Source organism: Liolophura sinensis, chromosome 11 (assembly GCF_032854445.1).
Source record: "Liolophura sinensis isolate JHLJ2023 chromosome 11, CUHK_Ljap_v2, whole genome shotgun sequence".
Lineage (NCBI taxonomy): Eukaryota > Metazoa > Mollusca > Polyplacophora > Chitonida > Chitonidae > Liolophura > Liolophura sinensis.
In genome coordinates, this window is record NC_088305.1 from 5,153,479 (window position 1) to 5,173,909 (window position 20,431).

At 39.9% G+C, this 20,431-nt stretch overlaps 1 protein-coding gene across 1 annotated transcript in view; it reads right to left on the reverse strand.

Moving 5' to 3' along the window:
• Positions 1 to 19,586, reverse strand: part of LOC135477593 (coiled-coil domain-containing protein 93-like) — a 30,296-nt gene extending 10,710 nt beyond the window's left edge. The window contains exons 1-14 of the mRNA XM_064757757.1: positions 19,462 to 19,586; positions 17,012 to 17,125; positions 16,490 to 16,584; positions 16,090 to 16,201; positions 14,822 to 14,920; positions 12,496 to 12,552; positions 10,670 to 10,767; positions 10,146 to 10,179; positions 8,602 to 8,688; positions 7,846 to 7,896; positions 5,459 to 5,545; positions 3,366 to 3,482; positions 1,526 to 1,588; positions 344 to 417 (exon numbers count right to left, since the gene is read on the reverse strand). Of these exons, the coding sequence (XP_064613827.1) occupies positions 344 to 417; positions 1,526 to 1,588; positions 3,366 to 3,482; positions 5,459 to 5,545; positions 7,846 to 7,896; positions 8,602 to 8,688; positions 10,146 to 10,179; positions 10,670 to 10,767; positions 12,496 to 12,552; positions 14,822 to 14,920; positions 16,090 to 16,201; positions 16,490 to 16,584; positions 17,012 to 17,125; positions 19,462 to 19,554 (1,181 nt within the window). The 5' untranslated portion in view covers positions 19,555 to 19,586. The remainder of the gene's footprint in view (positions 1 to 343; positions 418 to 1,525; positions 1,589 to 3,365; positions 3,483 to 5,458; positions 5,546 to 7,845; positions 7,897 to 8,601; positions 8,689 to 10,145; positions 10,180 to 10,669; positions 10,768 to 12,495; positions 12,553 to 14,821; positions 14,921 to 16,089; positions 16,202 to 16,489; positions 16,585 to 17,011; positions 17,126 to 19,461) is intronic.
• Positions 19,587 to 20,431: the final 845 nt, after the last annotated feature.

A 20,431-nucleotide genomic window follows, 5' to 3' on the forward strand; every position in this document is an offset into this window, starting at 1 on the left:
GTGTTAAACACCGTACTCAAGAATACTTCACTTCTATGACGGCTGCCAGCATTATGGTAGAGGGAAACCCAGCACAGCCTAGGGGAAAAGCCACGACCATCCACTGGGTTGTTGGCAGACCTTCTCGCGTACAGCCAGAGAGGAAGCCATTTTGAGCTGGACGAACTCACAGTGCCCCCAGTGGTGAGAGACTCCTGGGTCATTGTGCTGAGCTGACACAATAACCACCCTGACTGAATTCTCAGACAGCTTTATGACCCAGAGACCTGGAGTTCTTAAGTTGTGAGCCTGTATCAACATTGATACAACAAAAGTATCAGACATACAGAAGGGACAAACTTACTCCTGATTCTCTTCAGTCTCCATCTCATTTAACTTCTCCAGCTCTTCTGCAATCTGACCCTCCCTAGCTCTGGTCTACAACACAGCACAGACAAACACTATGATTTTTAATAAATGGGTCATTTAACAGGTGTGTGTACATAAACTATGTTTTTTTTGTGGCAGGGCGAGTCCACTGTGCCACAGTGCTGCCGCCACTGATGTATCATGTCGAAGACACCAGACATGACACCCCACCCAGTGACATTATACTGACGCTAGGCCAACCAGCCTATATTTCCTTTCTGACCTCTCAGTGCTGAGCACCACATAAGGCAATAACAAGTAGCATCTTTAAAGATTATAAAGGATTTGATCCCAGATCTCCTGACTCGGAGGCCAATGCTCTACTCGTTAAGCCACCACAGAGGTACACATTTATTAACGATAAATATCGTCTGATGCAACTCTCAAATGGACGCCTTATTCTCAGCCATTTACCTGTTATTTAAAAGTTTTGAGAACTGAACCTATGTTTTAAGGCAGGGTTTCAACTGCTCTCTGTCATGCCTGTCTGTCTACCTATCTACCTGTGTTTCTGTCTGTCAGAAACTTTGCAGAAAATGTGACAAACGGATTTGTATCAAATTATGAGCAAATCCGTCACATTTTGGAATGAATGAATGAATGAATGCTTGAGGTTTAATGTCACACTTAACAATTTTTCAGTCAAATGACGAGAAGGACTCACTACATGTGTGTACATATACTGTGTCTTCTTGTGGCAGGGTGAGTCCATGCCGCCAAAGTGCTGCTGTCACTGACGTATCATGCCAAAGGCACCAGCCATGACACCTCGCCCAGTCACATTATACTGACCCCGGGCCAAACTATCATGTCTCCTTGCTCTAACCTCTTAGTACTGAGCACCAAGAGAGGCATCAGCAGGAAAAATCTTTTAAGTCTTTGGTATGACCCAAAGGGAATAGGAATAATTGGAAATAACATCACTGATGCACTTATACTGGGAACACCAGACTACATGTAGCTTTATAGCGCCCCTCTTTTGGGCTCTCGTCCACCAAAATTGTCACATAAGGAAAATTATCACGTCACATCCTTTCAAATTCAAGTGGGCAAGTACCTGGTCCCTTCAGGTTTTAAAGTCATACTTTCTCTATATTTCCTGATTCTTTTTTCTTACCTCCGCCAGTTTAGCCTGAGTCTCCAGGTAGGCCTTGTGTAGTTCTTCGTGCTTGGCTGACACCTGATAACAGAAACATAACAGCAGACGTCAAAGGGAATACAAATTATGCCATCATACCATTTTGGCATTGTATCCATGAAGCACGTTTCCTCAACAAGACAAATGGTGTTTAGTTGTGACATTTATTCCTTACAACTTTGGTACACAGGACCTGTACACAAAAACACTCAGGTTTCCAATATACACATTTTATCCACAGATACACGTGTAAGTTAAGTTTCCAATCCAGCTCCTACTGCTTCAGTTCAACTCCATACAGCCTAAGTCAGGACACTTTGTCTGGTACCGGCCCAGGGGTAATCTGTTTCTTTCACACATATACCTGACCATCATAATACTTGATATACACAAGTGGCAAAATCTCGAACACAGTGTTAAACATCAATCAATAACAATTTTCCTAATTATATTATGGACAGAATTACTTAAGCACGTCAAACAGGCATTATGAAGTCTGGTTTTAATCCTATTTTGTTTCCTGAGGTGTTGCTAATCCTTGTAATCTGGATCAGATATTAAAGCAATAGGGGAATGGATTATCACTATGCAAGATTGCATTCGAACCTACCCTGAGCAGTATTTAAAGGGATGTCAATTGTTTCCACACCTCACATGAGTAATTTTAATCAACAACCAGCACTTCAACCCCAGTCATTTATTTTTGATTTACGCAGTCATGCAACATGATTAGTTTTGGATTGTTTTCAGTTTTAATCGTCTTCTGCCAGCATTGTCGTAGCTGTCAAACGGCCATTGCATTGTTGTTCACAGTTCACAATTTGTTTGAAGCTCACTCATTGGTTCACAGGAGGGACACAGCCAATGAGATAGCGTGTATCATAGCCTAATTCATTGGAAGCCATCATATGGTTGTATCTATTTTTCTTTCACTTTACCCGCATATCAAAGATTGATCAAACTAATGACAAATGAACCCTCACTTTCCGCATGAGGAGTAATATTTTATGACATTTGCTTGCATCTGACTTTTGCACCCACCAAGCCCTATCACCAGAGTTTATATACATACACACATAAAGCCTAATTTTTCCTCCATGCTGTTAAAATTTAGCTACTCGCCAGGATTTCTTATTTCAACTGGTGTAAGCCCGGTAAAGATTTGGTTGTGTTTGATGAGTATAAAACCCTTCCATCTTGTGCCGTGAATCCAGGCTTTCCTCAGGGACAAATCGTCTGGGAACTTGAAATAAAAATCTCCATGGTTCTTTAGCGACCTGTTTTTATACCCGTATGCAGAACAGCAAACCATTTCATGGAGAAATTTGATATGCTTGTTGTCACTTATACGGCTTTTTAACGCTGAACTAAATGGCGAAGCTCTCACAGCTTGTGGAGGTTGGACTTGTATGACAACATTTGGTGGAGACTACCGAGTGCTGGCCGAAAAAATGCATAAACTGAGCCTCAATACCTACTGATTTTAATGCCATATTACTCAGATTGTACTTTTTTCCAATAATTTTTTACACTCAATTTAACAATATACATGGGGGTAGCTAATGATGAATACATAACCAACCTGGACACTAATCCTTTAAAGAAAAATTGAAAAAAAAAAATCTGAACACTACATATACAATTAACTTTTCGAGTTCTTTAATCTGAGCTCAATGTAATTTTTGACAGACTCAAGTGAGAAAACACATTCAACAAATGCAAATTAAGAACTTGCTTTTTTTTTTCACTCCTAGCAGCCAAACTGAGTTGTCATTACAAAACTGAACTGATATCTCTGTGTTATACATGGCCGTCTTACCTCGTCCCGCTTGGTCTGTTGTTGTTGTATTTGTTTCTGAAGTGAGGCCGTGACCCGTTTGTGATGTTGGACTCCCCCCACCTTCTCTCCTCTATCCATCTGCTCTATCTCTGCATGCTGACAACACAAAATCTCAGCTACAGATTGGGCAAAATGCAATTTGTAAAGTTCATCCTGACTCAGATTTACTGTATGAACATTTTCTATTTATAATTTTCCCCTCTAAAGTTTTGTACATAAGTTCTCATAGGAAAGATACATCAACAAAATAATTGATTAATTTGAACCACTCACTTTTCACTTTTTACATGAACAAAGCACACACACCATGCTCCAGGATTCATCCTTGACTGTGCTACATTTATTATCTATTTGATTGGTGTTTTACGCCCTTCTCAAGAATATTTCATGCCAAGGGCTTGCATTATGGTGGGAGGAAACTGGGAAGATCCCTGGAAAAACCTATGACCATCTGCAAGTTGTTGGCAGATCTTCCCATGTATGGCCAGAGAGGAAGTCAGCACGAGTTGAACTCACAGTGACCAACTCTGTGCGAGACTGTGCTATAATTTATTTATTTATTTATTTGAATGTTGCTTAATGTGTTTTACTAAATAAATGTTCACTTCAACAATGGTGATCATTATTAAAGACACTTCTACACACTGTAAATCTTCAACCTTTTTGATCGCTAAAACACTTTTCAGTCAAATTTATGCATACAATTGTGACACTCTAATGATTTTTAAGAGTCACTAGAAAGATGCAAGCTTCAAAAAACTAAGCAAATTATTTTTCTAGACAGAACAGTTCTCTCAGAATGTTTCAAAATACTTATCAGAGAGACGGGTAAGGTATCTGCTAGAACATGTCTATATCATACTGGTGACGAACAAACTAGACAGCGTCACAGAGATGCTACTATTCTTAACAAGGGAAATAGCTAAAAACGATTTTTAATAAATATTTCCAATAATTTACTATATTATAGTTCACCTACTTAATCATTGACATGAACGACCTGTTTATGTACCTTAATTCCTTCACCTTTTCACAAATGAAAGAGCAATTTTCAGTGCAATTTATGCTCATTTAAATTTGATTTTGGTGACAACACTACACTGGATGGTTGACCAATTTCAGGGCTTCACAAAAAGTATAATTTTATCAGTCTACACAGAATAATGCCTTCAGAATATACTTGAGTAAACACCTTGTAAACATGTGAAAAGATTGAAAAATTACAGTACGGTTAGTTCCAAACACATCTATCCAGTACTGCATGTAACACTACACAAAGTTCAATGCATCCTACTTACTAACAGAGTGCTACTTTCTAGTTTTCTACCCACAGCAAATCACACAGGGCAAAGAGCTCCCAGCTGCCATGTTAGTACTTCAGGTAACATGACATAAGGCTCCAGGACACACTCACCTTTGTTCTAGTCAACGGCATGCTAGTTTCTACATGTATTCACTGAATCGTTGACATTAAACAATGTCAGTAAATGCTTCAAGTCACACCACATGAAATTTTATGAAAATTCATTGTTTTTATACTCTGTCCTATTTCCTATCAACAGAACCACTGACAGGACAGAGAGCTTCAGCACTCGTGTTTCTCCTTACAAATTTCATTGCCTTCACACTCTGTCCTCTTTCCTATCAACAGAACCACTGACAGGACAGAGAGCTTCAGCACTCGTGTTTCTCCTTACAAATTTCATTGCCTTCACACTCTGTCCTCTTTCCTATCAACAGAACCACTGACAGGACAGAGAGCTTCAGCACTCGTGTTTCTCCTTACAAATTTCATTGCCTTCACACTCTGTCCTCTTTCCTATCAACAGAACCACTGACAGGACAGAGAGCTTCAGCACTCGTGTTTCTCCTTACAGATTTCATTGCCTTCACACTGTCCTATTTCCTATCAACAGAACCACTGACAGGACAGAGAGCTTCAGCACTCGTGTTTCTCCTTACAAATTTCATTGCCTTCACACTCTGTTGTATTTCCTCTCCACAGAACCACTGACAGGACAGAGAGCTTCAGTACTTCATGTTATATCACACAAATTTCATTAACAACTCACCTTGTCTTCATACTCTGAGGCAATCTGCCGGATCTCTTCAGACTGCATGCCCACAATAGAGCCCACAGCACTAGCCGTTAGGCGAGCCTATGACAAACATGCGAAAACAGAACCTATCAGCACACACTGAACGAACAGAACAAGAGAGAGAGACAGAGAGAGGGAGGGTGGGGGACGGATGTGGGGACAGGAGGTGAGACAGAGGGAGATTAAACCTTATTAGTCACAATGGCTGTTTCTGGTTTACCATTTCTTTTTTTCTGTTAGACAAACATAAATTCGCGATTTTGAATATTTCACTTAATATATAATTCATTAACATGATTTAAAGACCTACTGGAGTGGAAGATCTGCACATGTTTGTCTTCAAAGCAAGCTTAACTGATAAGGACTGAGACAGTCTGAATTACTTTCCTAAATTGGAAAAAATATCAATGCATCAAAACCGCCATCACTAGTTTCGGAGGATAGTACAGAAAAGAAAAAAGAAAAAAGTTTTTTGTCATTTCCAATTTTGCCTGGTGTGACATCATGCAAGAAGCTTGGTGTCACCCACTGCTGACACCAATGACGTCATATTTTCAAATGCATTTGATGTCAGTCAAGCACAACCGCCTTACTCAACGTCACATCTAATTGTCTCATCGTCACATAAGGAATATTTTCCCATCAGCAAAATTTTACGGAAACTGCCGAAGATTCTGTTTTTGAGGACTCTTCACTTACACGAGTTAAACAGTGTTATTTGTCGTAAATCTTTCTGAACCACGTTGTTAGCTCTATTCCTTAGGGCATCCTTCATATTATTTGAAAAGGACTGCAGACGCACTTTAAATTAACATGATGTTACAAAAATGTGTTGTTGTTTTTTTTTTTTTTTGAACTGATAACTGTAAGTGTACAAGAGAACCGTATGTGCTTTGTTAAACTCCCAGGATCTACCGCTCCCGAAGAGGAAGGTGTTCAAGAAATTATTCTTGGCCGTCCTTAACAAAATTCTTTGTTGGGTGTAAGCTGATCCTACCAGGAAAAATACACCTGGAAATCGTTTTTGTGTAATTCTGGCTAAATCATAATCCTGTCAAAAAGGTCTTCCAGGTTACGTCCAACATGATCCTACCAGGAAAAATACACCTGGAAATCGTTTTTGTGTAATTCTGGCTAAATCAGAATCCTGTCAAAAAGGTCTTCCAGGTTACGTCCAACATGATCCTACCAGGAAAAATACACCTGGAAATCGTTTTTGTGTAATTCTGGCTAAATCAGAATCCTGACAAAAAGGTCTTCCAGGTTACGTCCAACATGATCCTACCAGGAAAAATACACCTGGAAATCGTTTTTGTGTAATTCTGGCTAAATCAGAATCCTGACAAAAAGGTCTTCCAGGTTACGTCCAACATGATCCTACCAGGAAAAATACACCTGGGAATTGTTTTTGTGTAATTCTGGCTAAATCAGAATCCTGGCAAAAAAGGTCTTCCAGGTTACGTCCAACAAACATGTTTTTAATGATGGCCCTTTATACAGCAGCACATGGGCAGGGGGTTGTAACCAATATTAGTTATAAAACATTTAGATCTGCCAGCAACCTGCGGATGGTCATGGGTTTCCCCTGGGCTCTGCCCAGTTTCATTCCACCATAATGCCGGCCACCGTCGTATAAGTGAAATATTCTTGAGTACGACGTAAAACAACAATCAAATAAATCAAATAAATAAAACATTTAGAGAGAGTGTGACTGCTAAACATGAATACTAAAATCGAATTTCAAACTGAGAATATACACATCAGTCCTGCTGAAAAATTAACATGATGTTTTCAGATACTGGTTGTATTAAATGTTTGAAAAACAATGCTTTTTGGATAAAATCTTTTCAATTCTTTTTTTAAATAAACTGCTCATGAAAATTCTGTTTCTTGCTACATGTGCCATCTTTTAGAATTAGAGGTAGAGCTATGCAGGCAGTCTGCAATGTGGAAAATGTTTCAAAAAGCAACATCATCCAAAAAGCATTTGTTAATAATTGATTGAATAAAAATATGAACAATACATTAACAAGTACCATGCATCTATAAGAGTGTCCAATGAAATTACATATAGGTGAATGTATGGTGTAATATTAAAACAAATGTGCACGTCGTAAAGAGAAAAACAATAATCTTAACATTATAAATGTACAGTAAAAAACACCTGAATACTCCATGCTGAAAAAATTGATTGCTCAATGCTGAAACACTTGAATGCTCAATGCTGAAACACCTGAATGCTGAACGCTGAAACACTTGAATGCTCATGCTGAAACACTTTTCATAAACAACATTCAAAAAACTTCCAATCGTAACATGAAACAAACATCAGCAGACTGTTAGACGAGGTGTAGTCTTACCTCTTGGAGTCCCATCGCTGACATTCCGCTCATCAGGGCATTAATACGTCGCTGGGAAAGGAAGAGAAACAAAATTATGCAACATCCTTCACTTTTGATTTTTTCCATAACCATTAACTTTAAACTGTAGGAGTTTATTGCTATAAAGGATCCAAGTAAATGAAGTGTTGAGTATTTAATTTCAGTTATTGGTGTTTTATGCCACACTTCTATTTTACTTATACATGAGTGACAGGGAAGGCCAGCATTATTATATGATGGGAGGATGGCGCATGTATTTGTAAAGTTTGTTCTTCATCAAAAAGTTGTTCTTCATCAAAAAAAGTGAAAAATGCAATACATGCAATGTTTTAGTGTTAGTGTTTAGGAGCAGTTGTTTCCAAGATATCTCATACAAGCGTTTTTTTTTGTTTTGACTGACACATTAACTGAATTCTTCAGGCTTCAGGCTTCCAGGCTGCTACATGTTACTTAAAATCCACTTTCTAAATGACACCTATACCAGTTTAACTGCCAAAATACATCTATTTATGTTTCATATATTAATTATTGAATGAAAACATAACATCTTCCATTCTTTCTCTGTCACTTGATGAAATTTCAAAGCAGACCACACTTTACATCTTTGTTAATTTCTTCGAGTCAACACAATGAGTCCCACTGTGTGCACAGCTAGGTGTTTGCAGAACAATTTTATATGTTACATGAAAACAGAAGTGTAGACAGTCAGTGTGCCCCACTGGTTCTGACCCTCACCTCTTCCTCAGCCTCAAGGTCAACATCAGACTCGCCCTTCTGGAGCCCCGCAGCCACAGCTCTTTTCTTAGCAGCCTTTTCATCTTCCTGAAGAGAGAAAAGAAAATCCACTTTGCATCACAGTATTCTGTGCTCTGTCAAATACACAATGTTCTGCCAAAATAGAGTAAATAACATGTATTTCACCTTAGAGTTCTGTTGATCTTCCTGTCCGTGCTGGAAAACTTTGAGTCAGCACCAAAAGTAACACTTTATGACACTGAACTGCCTCAAAAAACACACATTGATATGTAAAATTTTAGCTCATTTCATCGCCACCAGAGGACACAGCGTGACGTCCCAATGTTGGGGAGGTCGTGACAAGTCGTGTGAGCTAAGACACTACAACACATACCACTCGTGTCCTTCACTGCCACTATAACCTCTCTGTTGTCCCACAGTTATTATTGGTATGTCTATGGGTCAATAGGGCTCGCCTGCTCTTTACAAAGGGAAGTAAGTCTTGTAACTGATACAACAACAGCGCCTTCTACCTACCTGAACAACAATGCCAGTTATCTCAATCACAACTCAAGTGATTACAAATACCGTACTTCAGGTATTAAGTTCACAATTCTGTAATTTTGCTTGACTTTGATTGATTCACTTAATGGTTGGCAGCAAAAGTATGCATGTGATTCTGAAAATGCATGTTTACGTACCAAATGTAAGGTTTAACAAGGTCAATCTTAGCTAATGTTGTTATTTAAGTAGTAGCAAACATTGCTCTGTCAGGAGTTACAAAATTTGCTTCCCTTTGTAGAGGGCTGCCAAGCCTCAGAGAATACCGGTAGCTCACTTGATTGAGCAGTTCATAAAACTGCATAATGTTCAAGCCATGCGATACATTCAAATATTGACCTCTACACCAAAATAAAGTAGAGTGATTGACACTGTCATGCACAGCTATTATCCTCTAATCAGATAGTGCTACGACCTTGCCATTAAATCAACAAGAAAGGCCAGAATTATTATACTATCACGACTATGGCTACTGTGACAGTAGATTTCATATGTTTGTGCACAAATTTACCACAGAGGTCTTAGATATGCAAATGGCAAATTGCATTTGGCAATTCACGTACTATGGGTGTCAACTGCAACCCTGTGCATGGCTGAGAAAATGTTGAGCTATAAGGTAAAAAACTGAGTGAGTGAGTGAGTGAGTGAGTGAATTTGGATATTTGGCCTCAGGTAAAACACTCCCTTGGTCTTTGATATACAAATTGCTGCTGATGATTGGCTATCTGTGTACTTTGTAGCCCTATGATTGGCCAAAAACTTTATCCAATCTGTAAACTGATACCGCCACTGACAGCATCTGATCCCCCTCTCATAATACATCCCTTACGTCCAACATGTAGTTGGTCTTTGATATGCAAATCACTTCCGATGATTGGCTATCTGTACACTATGACACCACCTCCAACAGCATCCGATCCCCTCTTACAATACCCCTCCTTACTGTGTACAGGCGAGCTAGAAAAAAGGCCAATTTCTCTTACCTTGTCAGCTTTTTCCTTGCTGTAACCATAGCGGCTGTCAAGAGAAAATGTGCGTGCACATGGTATTAGCAAGACAAGCAATATTCTGAAATTCTTCAACCCCCTTGCAGGTTTTGCTAGGTGTTTATTCAAGCATATTCTTAAACATTATTCTGTGTTCCGTATGACTTTTGTGAAACCCCAAAATTGGCCATTCAAACCAAAAACTTTTTGTCTCCAAAATCAAAAGGAAAATGTTCATAAATTGCCCCGAAAGTTGCTGTCATGTGAAGAATTAGGGTACTTGCAAGATGCTATTGCACGTTCTATTTAGAATTAAGGAATAAATTGGTTTTAAGACAATAAAGCAGTTGTATGAATTACTAACATATACCTCAAGCATACTTTGAAAAAAACCTTCAGAAAACAAAAGAGCTGCAAGAAATCACATTATACTTCCACCTAATTGAGCTTTGTCACTACATGTAAATCATTCTAAGCAGTTCAGTTATCGATCAGTCCATCAAATATGACTATTAACTCACCGCCCATATTCCAAAAGTGTTGAGTGGACACGAGATTCTTCGTCTCGAATTTTCCCATCGTCATGGCGGCGATATCTCCTCTGTGGTTTGTAGGCGTCCTTATAAAATCAAAAATTTCATCACCAATAATTGACTGCTATAGTGGCGTAATGGTTAGTGTCTTCACCTCAAAGTTTGGTGACCTGGGGTCAAACCCGGGTAGGGTCATACCAAAGATTCTAAAAAATAGTGCTTGCTGCTGCCTCGCTTAGCGCTCAGCACTGAGAGGTTAAAACAAGGGAACAGGGCTGGTTGGCCCAGTGTCAGTACAACGTGACTGGCTGGAGTGTCATGTTTGGTGTCTTCGGCATGATACTTTAGTGGCGACAGAATCCCAATCCCACAAGAAGACACAGCAAAAGTACTCACACATGATGATTCCTCTTCGTTCTAGGATTTAAAAATTGTTAATTACAACATAAAACCCATGCTTAAATACACATATACATCACCAATCACTGAATCATGGCAGCCTGTTCGCTTAAATCTCACTTATATATGTCTAGTTTTTAAAAAGACAAAATAGAAATTGAGACAGAATTAAATTATTGATTTATTTATATATTTGTTTACTTGACCCAGGTTTCTTTCACTTAAATACAACAAAAGTCACTTATTGGGTGTAAATTATACAAAAGGAGGAGTGTTCGGTAAGTAAATGTGAGAGGTTTTCCACATGTGACGTATGGGACTGGTGCAAGGCAACTGTCACTGGTGCAAGGCAACTGTCACTGGTGCAAGGCAACTGTCACTGGTGCAAGGCAAATGTCATTGGTATAGGTAACTGTCAATGGCGCAAGGCAACTGTCACTGGTGCAAGGCAACTGTCACTGGTGCAAGGCAACTGCCATTGGTGCAAGGCAAATGTTATTGGTATAGGTAACTGTCACTGGTGCAAGGTAACTGTCACTGTTGCAAGGCAACTGTCACTGGTACAAGGCAACTGTCACCAGTGCAAGGCAAATGTCATTGGTATAGGTAACTGTCAATGGCACAAGGCAACTGTCACTGGTGCAAGGCAACTATCACTGGTGCAAGGCAACTGCCATTGGTGCAAGGCAAATGTCTTTGGTATAGGTAACTGTCAATGGCACAAGGCAACTGTCACTGGTGCAAGGCAACTGTCACTGGTGCAAGGCAACTGTCACCGGTGCAAGGCAACTATCATTGGTATAGGTAACTGTCAATGGCGCAAGGCAACTCTCACTGGTGCAAGGCAACTGCCATTGGTGCAAGGTAAATGTCATTGGTATAGGTAACTGTCAATGGCACAAGGCAACTGTCACTGATGCAAGGCAACTGTCACTGGCCCAAGGCAACTGTCATTGGCGCAAGGCAACTGTCATTGGTGCAAGGCAAATGTCACTGGTGCAAGGCAACTGTCATTGGTGCAAACCAACTGTCACTGGTGCAAGCCAACTGTCACTGGTGCAAGGCAACTATCATTGGTATAGGTAACTGTCAATGGTGCAAGGCAACTGTCACTGGCGCAAGGCAACTGTCATTGGTGCAAGGCAACTGTCACTGGTGCGAGGCAAATATCATTCGTGCAAGGAAATGATCGCTAACAAACTTCACGTGAGACCATTTAATGGGGAGAATGTCATTTCGAGAACATTATAGGTGAAGGAATAATGATGATTTCCAGTAAGAAGCTGCCATTGAATAAACACCTTGTGTCCAAGGGATAGAACAACAGCAATCTTTGAATATCAGCCATGACCCATTTAAACGCAGATTTGAAAAAAAATGACATTCAAAAAAGAAACCTTAGTCAGATGACTCACCTTAACCACCTTCACAGAGCTGACAGCTTTGTCTTTTGTATTCTTGAATTCTTCATCCTTCAAAAATAACATCACAAGGTAAGCAAATAGTAATATAGCAGACTCATCTTCATACATGGAAAACCGGTTCATCAACCTTTTCACATATGATAGACCTACCTTCAGTCCAATTTATGCACATTTATAATTTCATTTTGGAGACAAAACTACATTGGTTGGATTGCCACATTTCAGGGTTTCACAAAAAGTAGAACTTTAGCTGTTAACATAGATTAATGCCTCCAGAATTTGCTTGAATAAACACCTTGCAAACATGTGAAAAAGTTGAGGAATAACAATAATCCAAAGACTGAAATAATTTTCTATTCAATATTTCAGCATTTTATTATGACGAATTACGAGAGAAAACATTAAAATTATGCAAATATCAGATGAAAATACGATCTTTAGTATATTTTTTCATTAAGGAGAACAGGGTATTTGAAAATATGTTTGTATGGTGGGCATTTGAGACCATCTCTTGGTACACATGTTCTGTGCGTTATAATGTTCTAAATAAGGCTGTGATGGATGTCTAATAAATTTACTTCAATCCAAATTTGTTTATATCCAAAGACATGCATTTAATTATGACAAATATTTATGAATATATTAAAAATATAACAGGTTGAGCACATTTCTTTGTTGAAAAGACCAATTTCTAGCCCAAATTTATCTAGAACATTATTGTGCACAATTACCCTCAGAAGGGCAATGTTACACTGGTTTGACTTGCCAAAGTGCATAGTTTTGAGTCCATGTTCTTGCCAAAATCTCCAGTGTAACCTTTTCCACAATGATGAGCTTTCTTGTGTGTGCTGTGATATAACAGATTAATGTACACATACATGTACATGGCTTCACTGTGGCTTCCCTATGTATCCCTGTGGCTTCTCTATGAATCCCTTTGGCTCCCTCATGTGACACTGTGACTTCCCTATGTATCACTGTGGCTTCCCTGTGTATCACTGTGGCTTCCCTGTGTATCACTGTGGGTTCCCTATGTATCCATGTGGCTTCCCTGTGTATCCCTGTGGCTTCCCTATGTATCCCTGTGGCTTCCCTATGTATCCATGTGGCTTCCCTATGTATCCATGTGGCTTCCCTATGTATCCCTGTGACTTCCCTATGTATCCATGTGGCTTCCCTATGTATCCCTGTGGCTTCCCTATGTATCATTGTGGCTTCCCTATGTATCCATTAGACTTCCCCAGGTGTGCTGTGACTCTTGTTGAACTGTGACACAGAGAACAGCCTAATGCAATCCCCCATCCCCTATGTTTCTCTGTGACTCACCTCAGGTGTGCTGTGACTCTTGTTGAACTGTTGCACAGAAAACAGCCTGATGTAATCCCCCATCCCTTATGTTTCTCTGTGACTCACCTCAGGTGTGCTGTGACTTTTGTTGAATTGTTGCACAGAAAACAGCCTGATGTAATCCCCCATCCCTTATGTTTCTCTGTGACTCCCCTCAGGTTTGCTGTGACTTTTGTTGAACTGTGACACAGAGAAGAGCCTAATTTAATCCCCCACATGTTTCTCTGTCACTCACCTCAGGTGTGCTTTGACTCTTGTTGAACTGTGACACAGAGAACAGCCTAATGTAATCACACATATGTTTCTCTGTGACTCACCTCAGGTGTGCTGTGACTCTTGTTAAACTGTGACACAGAGAACACCCTGATGTAATCCCCCTTATGTTTCTCTGTGACTCACCTCAGGTGTGCTGTGACTCTTGTTGAAATGTGAAACAGAGAACAGCCTAATGTAATCACCCACATGTTTCTCTGTAACTCACCTCAGGTGTGCTGTGACTCTTGTTGAACTGTGACACAGAAAACACCCTGATGTAATCCCTCACATGTTTCTCGGAAACTCACCTCAGGTGTGCTTTGACTCTTGTTGAACTGTGACACAGAGAACAGCCTAATGTAATCCCCCATATGTTTCTCTGTAACTCACCTCAGGTGTGCTGTGACTCTTGTTGAACTGTGACACAGAGAACACCCTGATGTAATCCCCCATATGTTTCTCTGAAACTCACCTCAGGTGTGCTTTAACTCTTGTTGAAATGTGACACAGAGAACAGCCTAATGTAATCCCCCACATGTTTCTCTGTGACTCACCTCAGGTGTGCTGTGACTCTGGTTAAACTGTGACACAGAACACCCTGATGTAATCCCCCACATGTTTCTCTGAAACTCACCTCAGGTGTGCTTTGTGCTTGTTGAACTGTGACACAGAGGACAGCCTAATGTAATCCCCCACATGTTTCCCTGTGACTCACCTCAGGTGTGCTGTGACTCTTGTTGAACTGTGACACAGAAAACACCCTGATGTAATCCCCCATCTCTTCACGAGTCTCTATAGCTCTCTTTACCAGCCACTGAAAGAAACAGGCCATCCTCTGTCTGGTCATTTGGTAGGTGATTTGTTTGTTTGTTCAATATAAAATATACGAATTTATTTAACAGTCAAACTGTTGTTTAATGCCACACTCGCAGATTTTCATTTCAAAGATGGTAATCAGTTTCACAGCTGCAGAACAAGGCCAATAAACCACCAACCTTTGGTATGTTGTGACTCAGGTTTAAAGAGGCTATACCATGTACTCTGGAGATGTTTGGTAAAAAAAAAAGTTAAATCAACTTTTATGCATTTACCTGGAATAGCTCAAAATTCTTGCCTTTCACTAAAAATGTCACACTGTCTTGTACCTGTATCTGTTTATAGTGTTAAGATGATTCTGAAGTTTAAAAATGTGAGCAGCTTTATAAATTTTAGGAACGTTACCAATTTTGAATGGTAACATATGCACTGACATTTTATTGGATTTGTGCTGATCAACTTCTCTAGAGAAGCCTTTTTAACACCGATGAACTTTCATTTGTGTATTGTGATGTACAGGATTAATATACACATATATACATATGCCAGGAGGAAACTAGGCAGAACAAGGAGGAAACTAGGCAGATCAAGGAGGAAACTAGGCAGAACAAGGAGGCAACCAGGCAGAACAAGGAGGAAACTAGGCAGATCAAGGAGGAAACTAGGCAGAACAAGGAGGCAACCAGGCAGAACAAGGAGGAAACTAGGCAGAACAAGGAGGAAACTAGGCAGATCAAGGAGGAAACTAGGCAGATCAAGGAGGAAACTAGGCAGAACAAGGAGGAAACTAGGCAAATCAAGGAGGAAACTAGGCAGATCAAGGAGGAAACTGGGCAGATCAAGGAGGAAACTAGGCAGATCAAGGAGGAAACTAGGCAGAACAAGGAGGAAACTGGGCGGAGATCAAAGAATACTCAGCATCTGGAGGCAGGCGGTAGCTTAAGATAGGCAGAGCCTGGAGAAAACTGGGTGGAGCCTGGAGAAAACTGGGTGGAGCCTGGAAAAAACTGGGCAGATCCAGGTGAAACCAGCACACTTTGCCAAGTGTATGTACCTGACAATATTCCTGATACAGGTGTCCATTACACGTCTGTACATTTAACACAGACGTTCTGAATATGTCAGAACATATCATAACTCTACATCTGTGAGAAAACAGGACTATACCTGCACCACAGGGAAGATATGAATGAAGTCCAGTCCCTGGATCTGATGAGGCTCTATACGGTGAGGGCATTTCATCTTGGGCAAAACTTCTACGATTTTCTCCGTTAGAGCTCTGCAGGCAAAGGACATGATAGGTACACCCGTTGTGTATCATATATGTAATTAATCACCTCTCCGTGACATCATGATTTTTATAGAGACGAGCACCCCAACTGTTTTTCTTTTCCATGAAAGACATCTTGGAATGTATATATTTTATTTAGGCCAAGGTTTCATTAATTCTGTTCAAAATGTCATGATCAAAACAATCGCATTAACAAGAAAAAAGAACACATTTTAAGGCTTTGCTTGAATAAATGTATAATAATAATAATGTAGTTTATAGGCTTAAAAGACTTACATCTTCTGACCAATGGTGGAGTTTTCTTGGAAGAGAAGGTCCACATCAACATCAAAGTTACAGGTCACCAGGCACCATGTCATCCCACCCACCACCTGTAAATAATCACAGACCTGTACAGGGAAATGTAACTCGTCTAATGCCAGTCAGGGGCCATGTACATCACCCTGTTGTCTCCACCTGATGATCTCACCTTTATGTACCACACTGGTCATATTGCAAGGCCATTCGCAGGCTGCTGAAAGACATTTCTATACAGCCAGCATGAGCCAGAAGCCAGCATGAGCCAGAAACCAGCATGACCTAGAATTGAACTCACAGTGTCCTTGGTCATTGCAAGGATTTTGAAAAGATGTTTTCAGGTTTGAGCCGAAGATAAGGTGATATCCTGCTGGACAAATGCAAGTTTCTGCCCCAGAAGTAATATTTAATGACCTTTCCATACTAGCTCTGATATTGGCAAAGTACTGACTTATTCACAGGATAACAACTGCATACCATGGTGGACACAAAAAAGATCACCTTGTCAAAGGGAGATAACCCCTTGATGCGAGCTCTGAAATATCCTGCTGCCAACAACAAGTCAATTGTTTGCTGTAATTTGACATTCTGTTCCTCATCTTCTCGCACATCATACTGAAAATACATATACAAAAATTGCATTAAAATTTATAAAAGATGCCCATTTTTAATTTTACGGTGGATACATGTCTAAAGAACTGATGATGAAAATGAGAAACCACATTTTTATTAAGTTTCATTATAAATACAAAGACAAGCAAGGTTCTATTTACAAATAAAGGCTGTTTTAAAGTGCTCTCAGCCACACTAACATGTTGTCAGAAGGGTGATAGAGCACTGAATCTACTTGTACAGGAACAAACAGAAGAAGATCCTTTCTAAGGCTTTCAAAAACTAATAATATCAGGTTTGTACATTTTTGCAGGATTAGATTGTTCGGTACAGTTTGCAGTTTGAGCATGTATCATACATTCAGCAGAATTCTCACTCACACCCTGAAGAAGTGTGGTGACAAGTGACTGTATGCAGCTAAGGTTCTTTAAATAATATGGCAAGTTATATCTGTTAACTACAGACCTTAATGTTGACTTTTTTTTTTTGGTCTTTAAAGCCACTGTCCTAAACAAAATGACGAAGACCCTAAGCTTCACAAATGTACTAATGCAGAGACACTCTGTCTACTCCGCTGAAAGAGCTCGCCAATGTGACACAGATGGCTAATTAACATAATCCAGAATGATCAATGAAAATGAACGTACCATCTTCAGCTGTAACAACTTTCTGTTTCATTGACCTAGATTGGGTTTAAATACGAAGACAATCTATGGTTGACCTGTGGGTAACTGGTGACATCAGATATTGCTAAAGTAGTTTTGATTTTGTAGGAGATGTGAGTCTTGATTTGATTTGATATTGACTGCTTGGTGTTTTACGCCATACTCAAGAATATTTCGCTTATACAATGGTCGCCAGCCTGGGAGAAACCCATGATCATCTGCAGATTAATGTCAGACCTTCCCATGTACAGCCGGAGAAATCCACCATGGGCTGGACTTGAACTCACAGCGACTGAATTGTTGGGAGGCTCCTGGGTCATTGCGCCGCAGTGGAGTTGCTCTGAATCAAGTCAGAACTTAGCCCCAGGTGACTATTTCAGCTCCTCTCTTTCTACTACGCTGGCGGAGTGTTACAGCCACAGGGGCATGCTCGATAAGTCCTTTCTAAATGATACCTGCAGATATGTGGCTCTTCCCTGTCAGCTTGCCCTCACACGCAACATCCCAGGTATATTCCACTCGGTAATGACATACCAGCCTCTGATACTGCAACCTATTTCAAAACAAATCCGCCATTAGGCTTGTCTTTTCAGGGTCAACGCACATGCGCCATCCACGAACAACAGCTTTTTCAAGACCAATAACTGTGGTGAATGTAAAATGTTTGTTGCTTCAGTGATGTCCGTTTCATAATTTCAGAGCTGGTGTGCCATTATTGAGTGGAATATACCTGCGATGTTGTGTGTTTGGGAGAGCTGACAGGTAAGAGCCACAGATGACGCCTGTTTTGAACTGCAGACATTATTTAGCAAGGACCTATCGGACATGACTTGAATAGATGTATGGTTTACCATGGCTTGCCCCTGTGGCTACAATACTGCGCCAGCACAGTATAAAGAGAGAAGCTGACAGAATTAGTCAGAACGCACTCTAGCCAGTATGCCTTCTACCTTAACACCCTCTATATATAACACATGTTCAAGCTAGTGGCATGGGCTCTGATGTATGCCTTAGATTCTATATACATTCTCTATATATATGGCCGGTAAATGTTCCTCCAGTAAAATACACATTTTTAAATTTAAAAATGATTGCAAGTAAATATGATTGCTGTTGTATAGAGAAATGAACAATGCATTGTGGACTTAATATTCTTGACACAGATTACACAGCTAGGCCTACTGATATTGGTCACATACTTCCAAATACGTAGGCTAACATAGACATGTACATGATGCCTGCTGACAGACCAGTGTTGTTGTAGACTGTCAACTGCACACACACGTTAGACCCCTGGCATTTAGGCAGAGGGTGTTTAGGTAGAGAGCGTTCTTGCAAGAGGGCGTTTTGACCTGATCCCAGCTGAAGCAGCCACCTGGGGCTAGACAGAACTATAAACACACAAAAAATGACAATTTTTTGCCAGAAATGGTCAACATGATCATAACTGGAGCTGACTGTGGGCCAACAAAATACTAAATGCACATTAATAAAAGTTAGCCGTGAGATACAGGCTAAATAAAAACAATTAATGAAAACAGCCATGTCCTAATCATGATACAGGGTCCATTTACCGTTACTGTCAACTATCGTGTCACGTCCAAAAAAAAAGATTTGCTACTATAAAATTCAACTTTCTTTTGCTTTTAACAAACACGGTTATGCGTTGGTTACCTCAATTTCATTTCCATCTGCATCATACTGAGCAGACGATAATTTTGAACCACTTCGAGGTCTTCCGGCAAAAACACTCCCACTCGTCGCCATTTTTGATTCTGAAACCTGGTCATGTGACACGGGAGCACAACGAGGTCACAGCAATGCACTGACGGATGTCTGAGATGAATGTAGGTCGAACTGACACCGGACCCCGATGTGGGACACCAGCTTTTTATCGATCTGTTGTCATTAAAACGTAAGGGTTGTGAGGTGGGGGTTTTGACTTAAATGATAATTTCTCCATGTTTTTGAATGCAAAGGATGTCATCGTACTTTTGATGTTGTCTCAAGGGGTGTATGTACATTTGATTTAATAAGCAAATGACAAGAACCGAGAGATATGTAGGCCAAATGAAATATAACAAAAAAATATAATGATAAGAACACATACTGACTGAAAAAGTACCAGCAGAGAAAAATACCAAGAAAAACAAATTTAGAACGTTGAAAAATGAATATAATTTCTATCTTACAAAGGTTATCTAGACTCAAATGGAAAGAGCCTGAATACATTACTAGCTTGTCTTTATTCTTTTTTTTTTCAAATAACTGATTGATAATTTTCAGAATAAAAACTGATTAAAAGAATTAAGGTATGAAAGCGTACAAATGTGTCATTCAATGAGAAACATAAGTTGAGAAAATTAAACTTAATCTCCGGTACAAAATCGTTGTGCTTTAAGTCACGATGCAATAGGAGAATATATGCTTGCCTTCCGTCCCGCAGTTTACGTCTTGCCTGACGTTGTACGAATACTGGCTACTGCAGTGATATTCCATTATAGGGGTGAATATTACGGAGAGATAAAGTCTTTTCAAGCGTGGTCAATAATTTCTCAAGGTTTTTAGATTATACGCATTTATCTGGCGACAAAAATCAACAGAGGCGTGTGAAGCCTCATGGTTGACCCAGATCACACAAAGC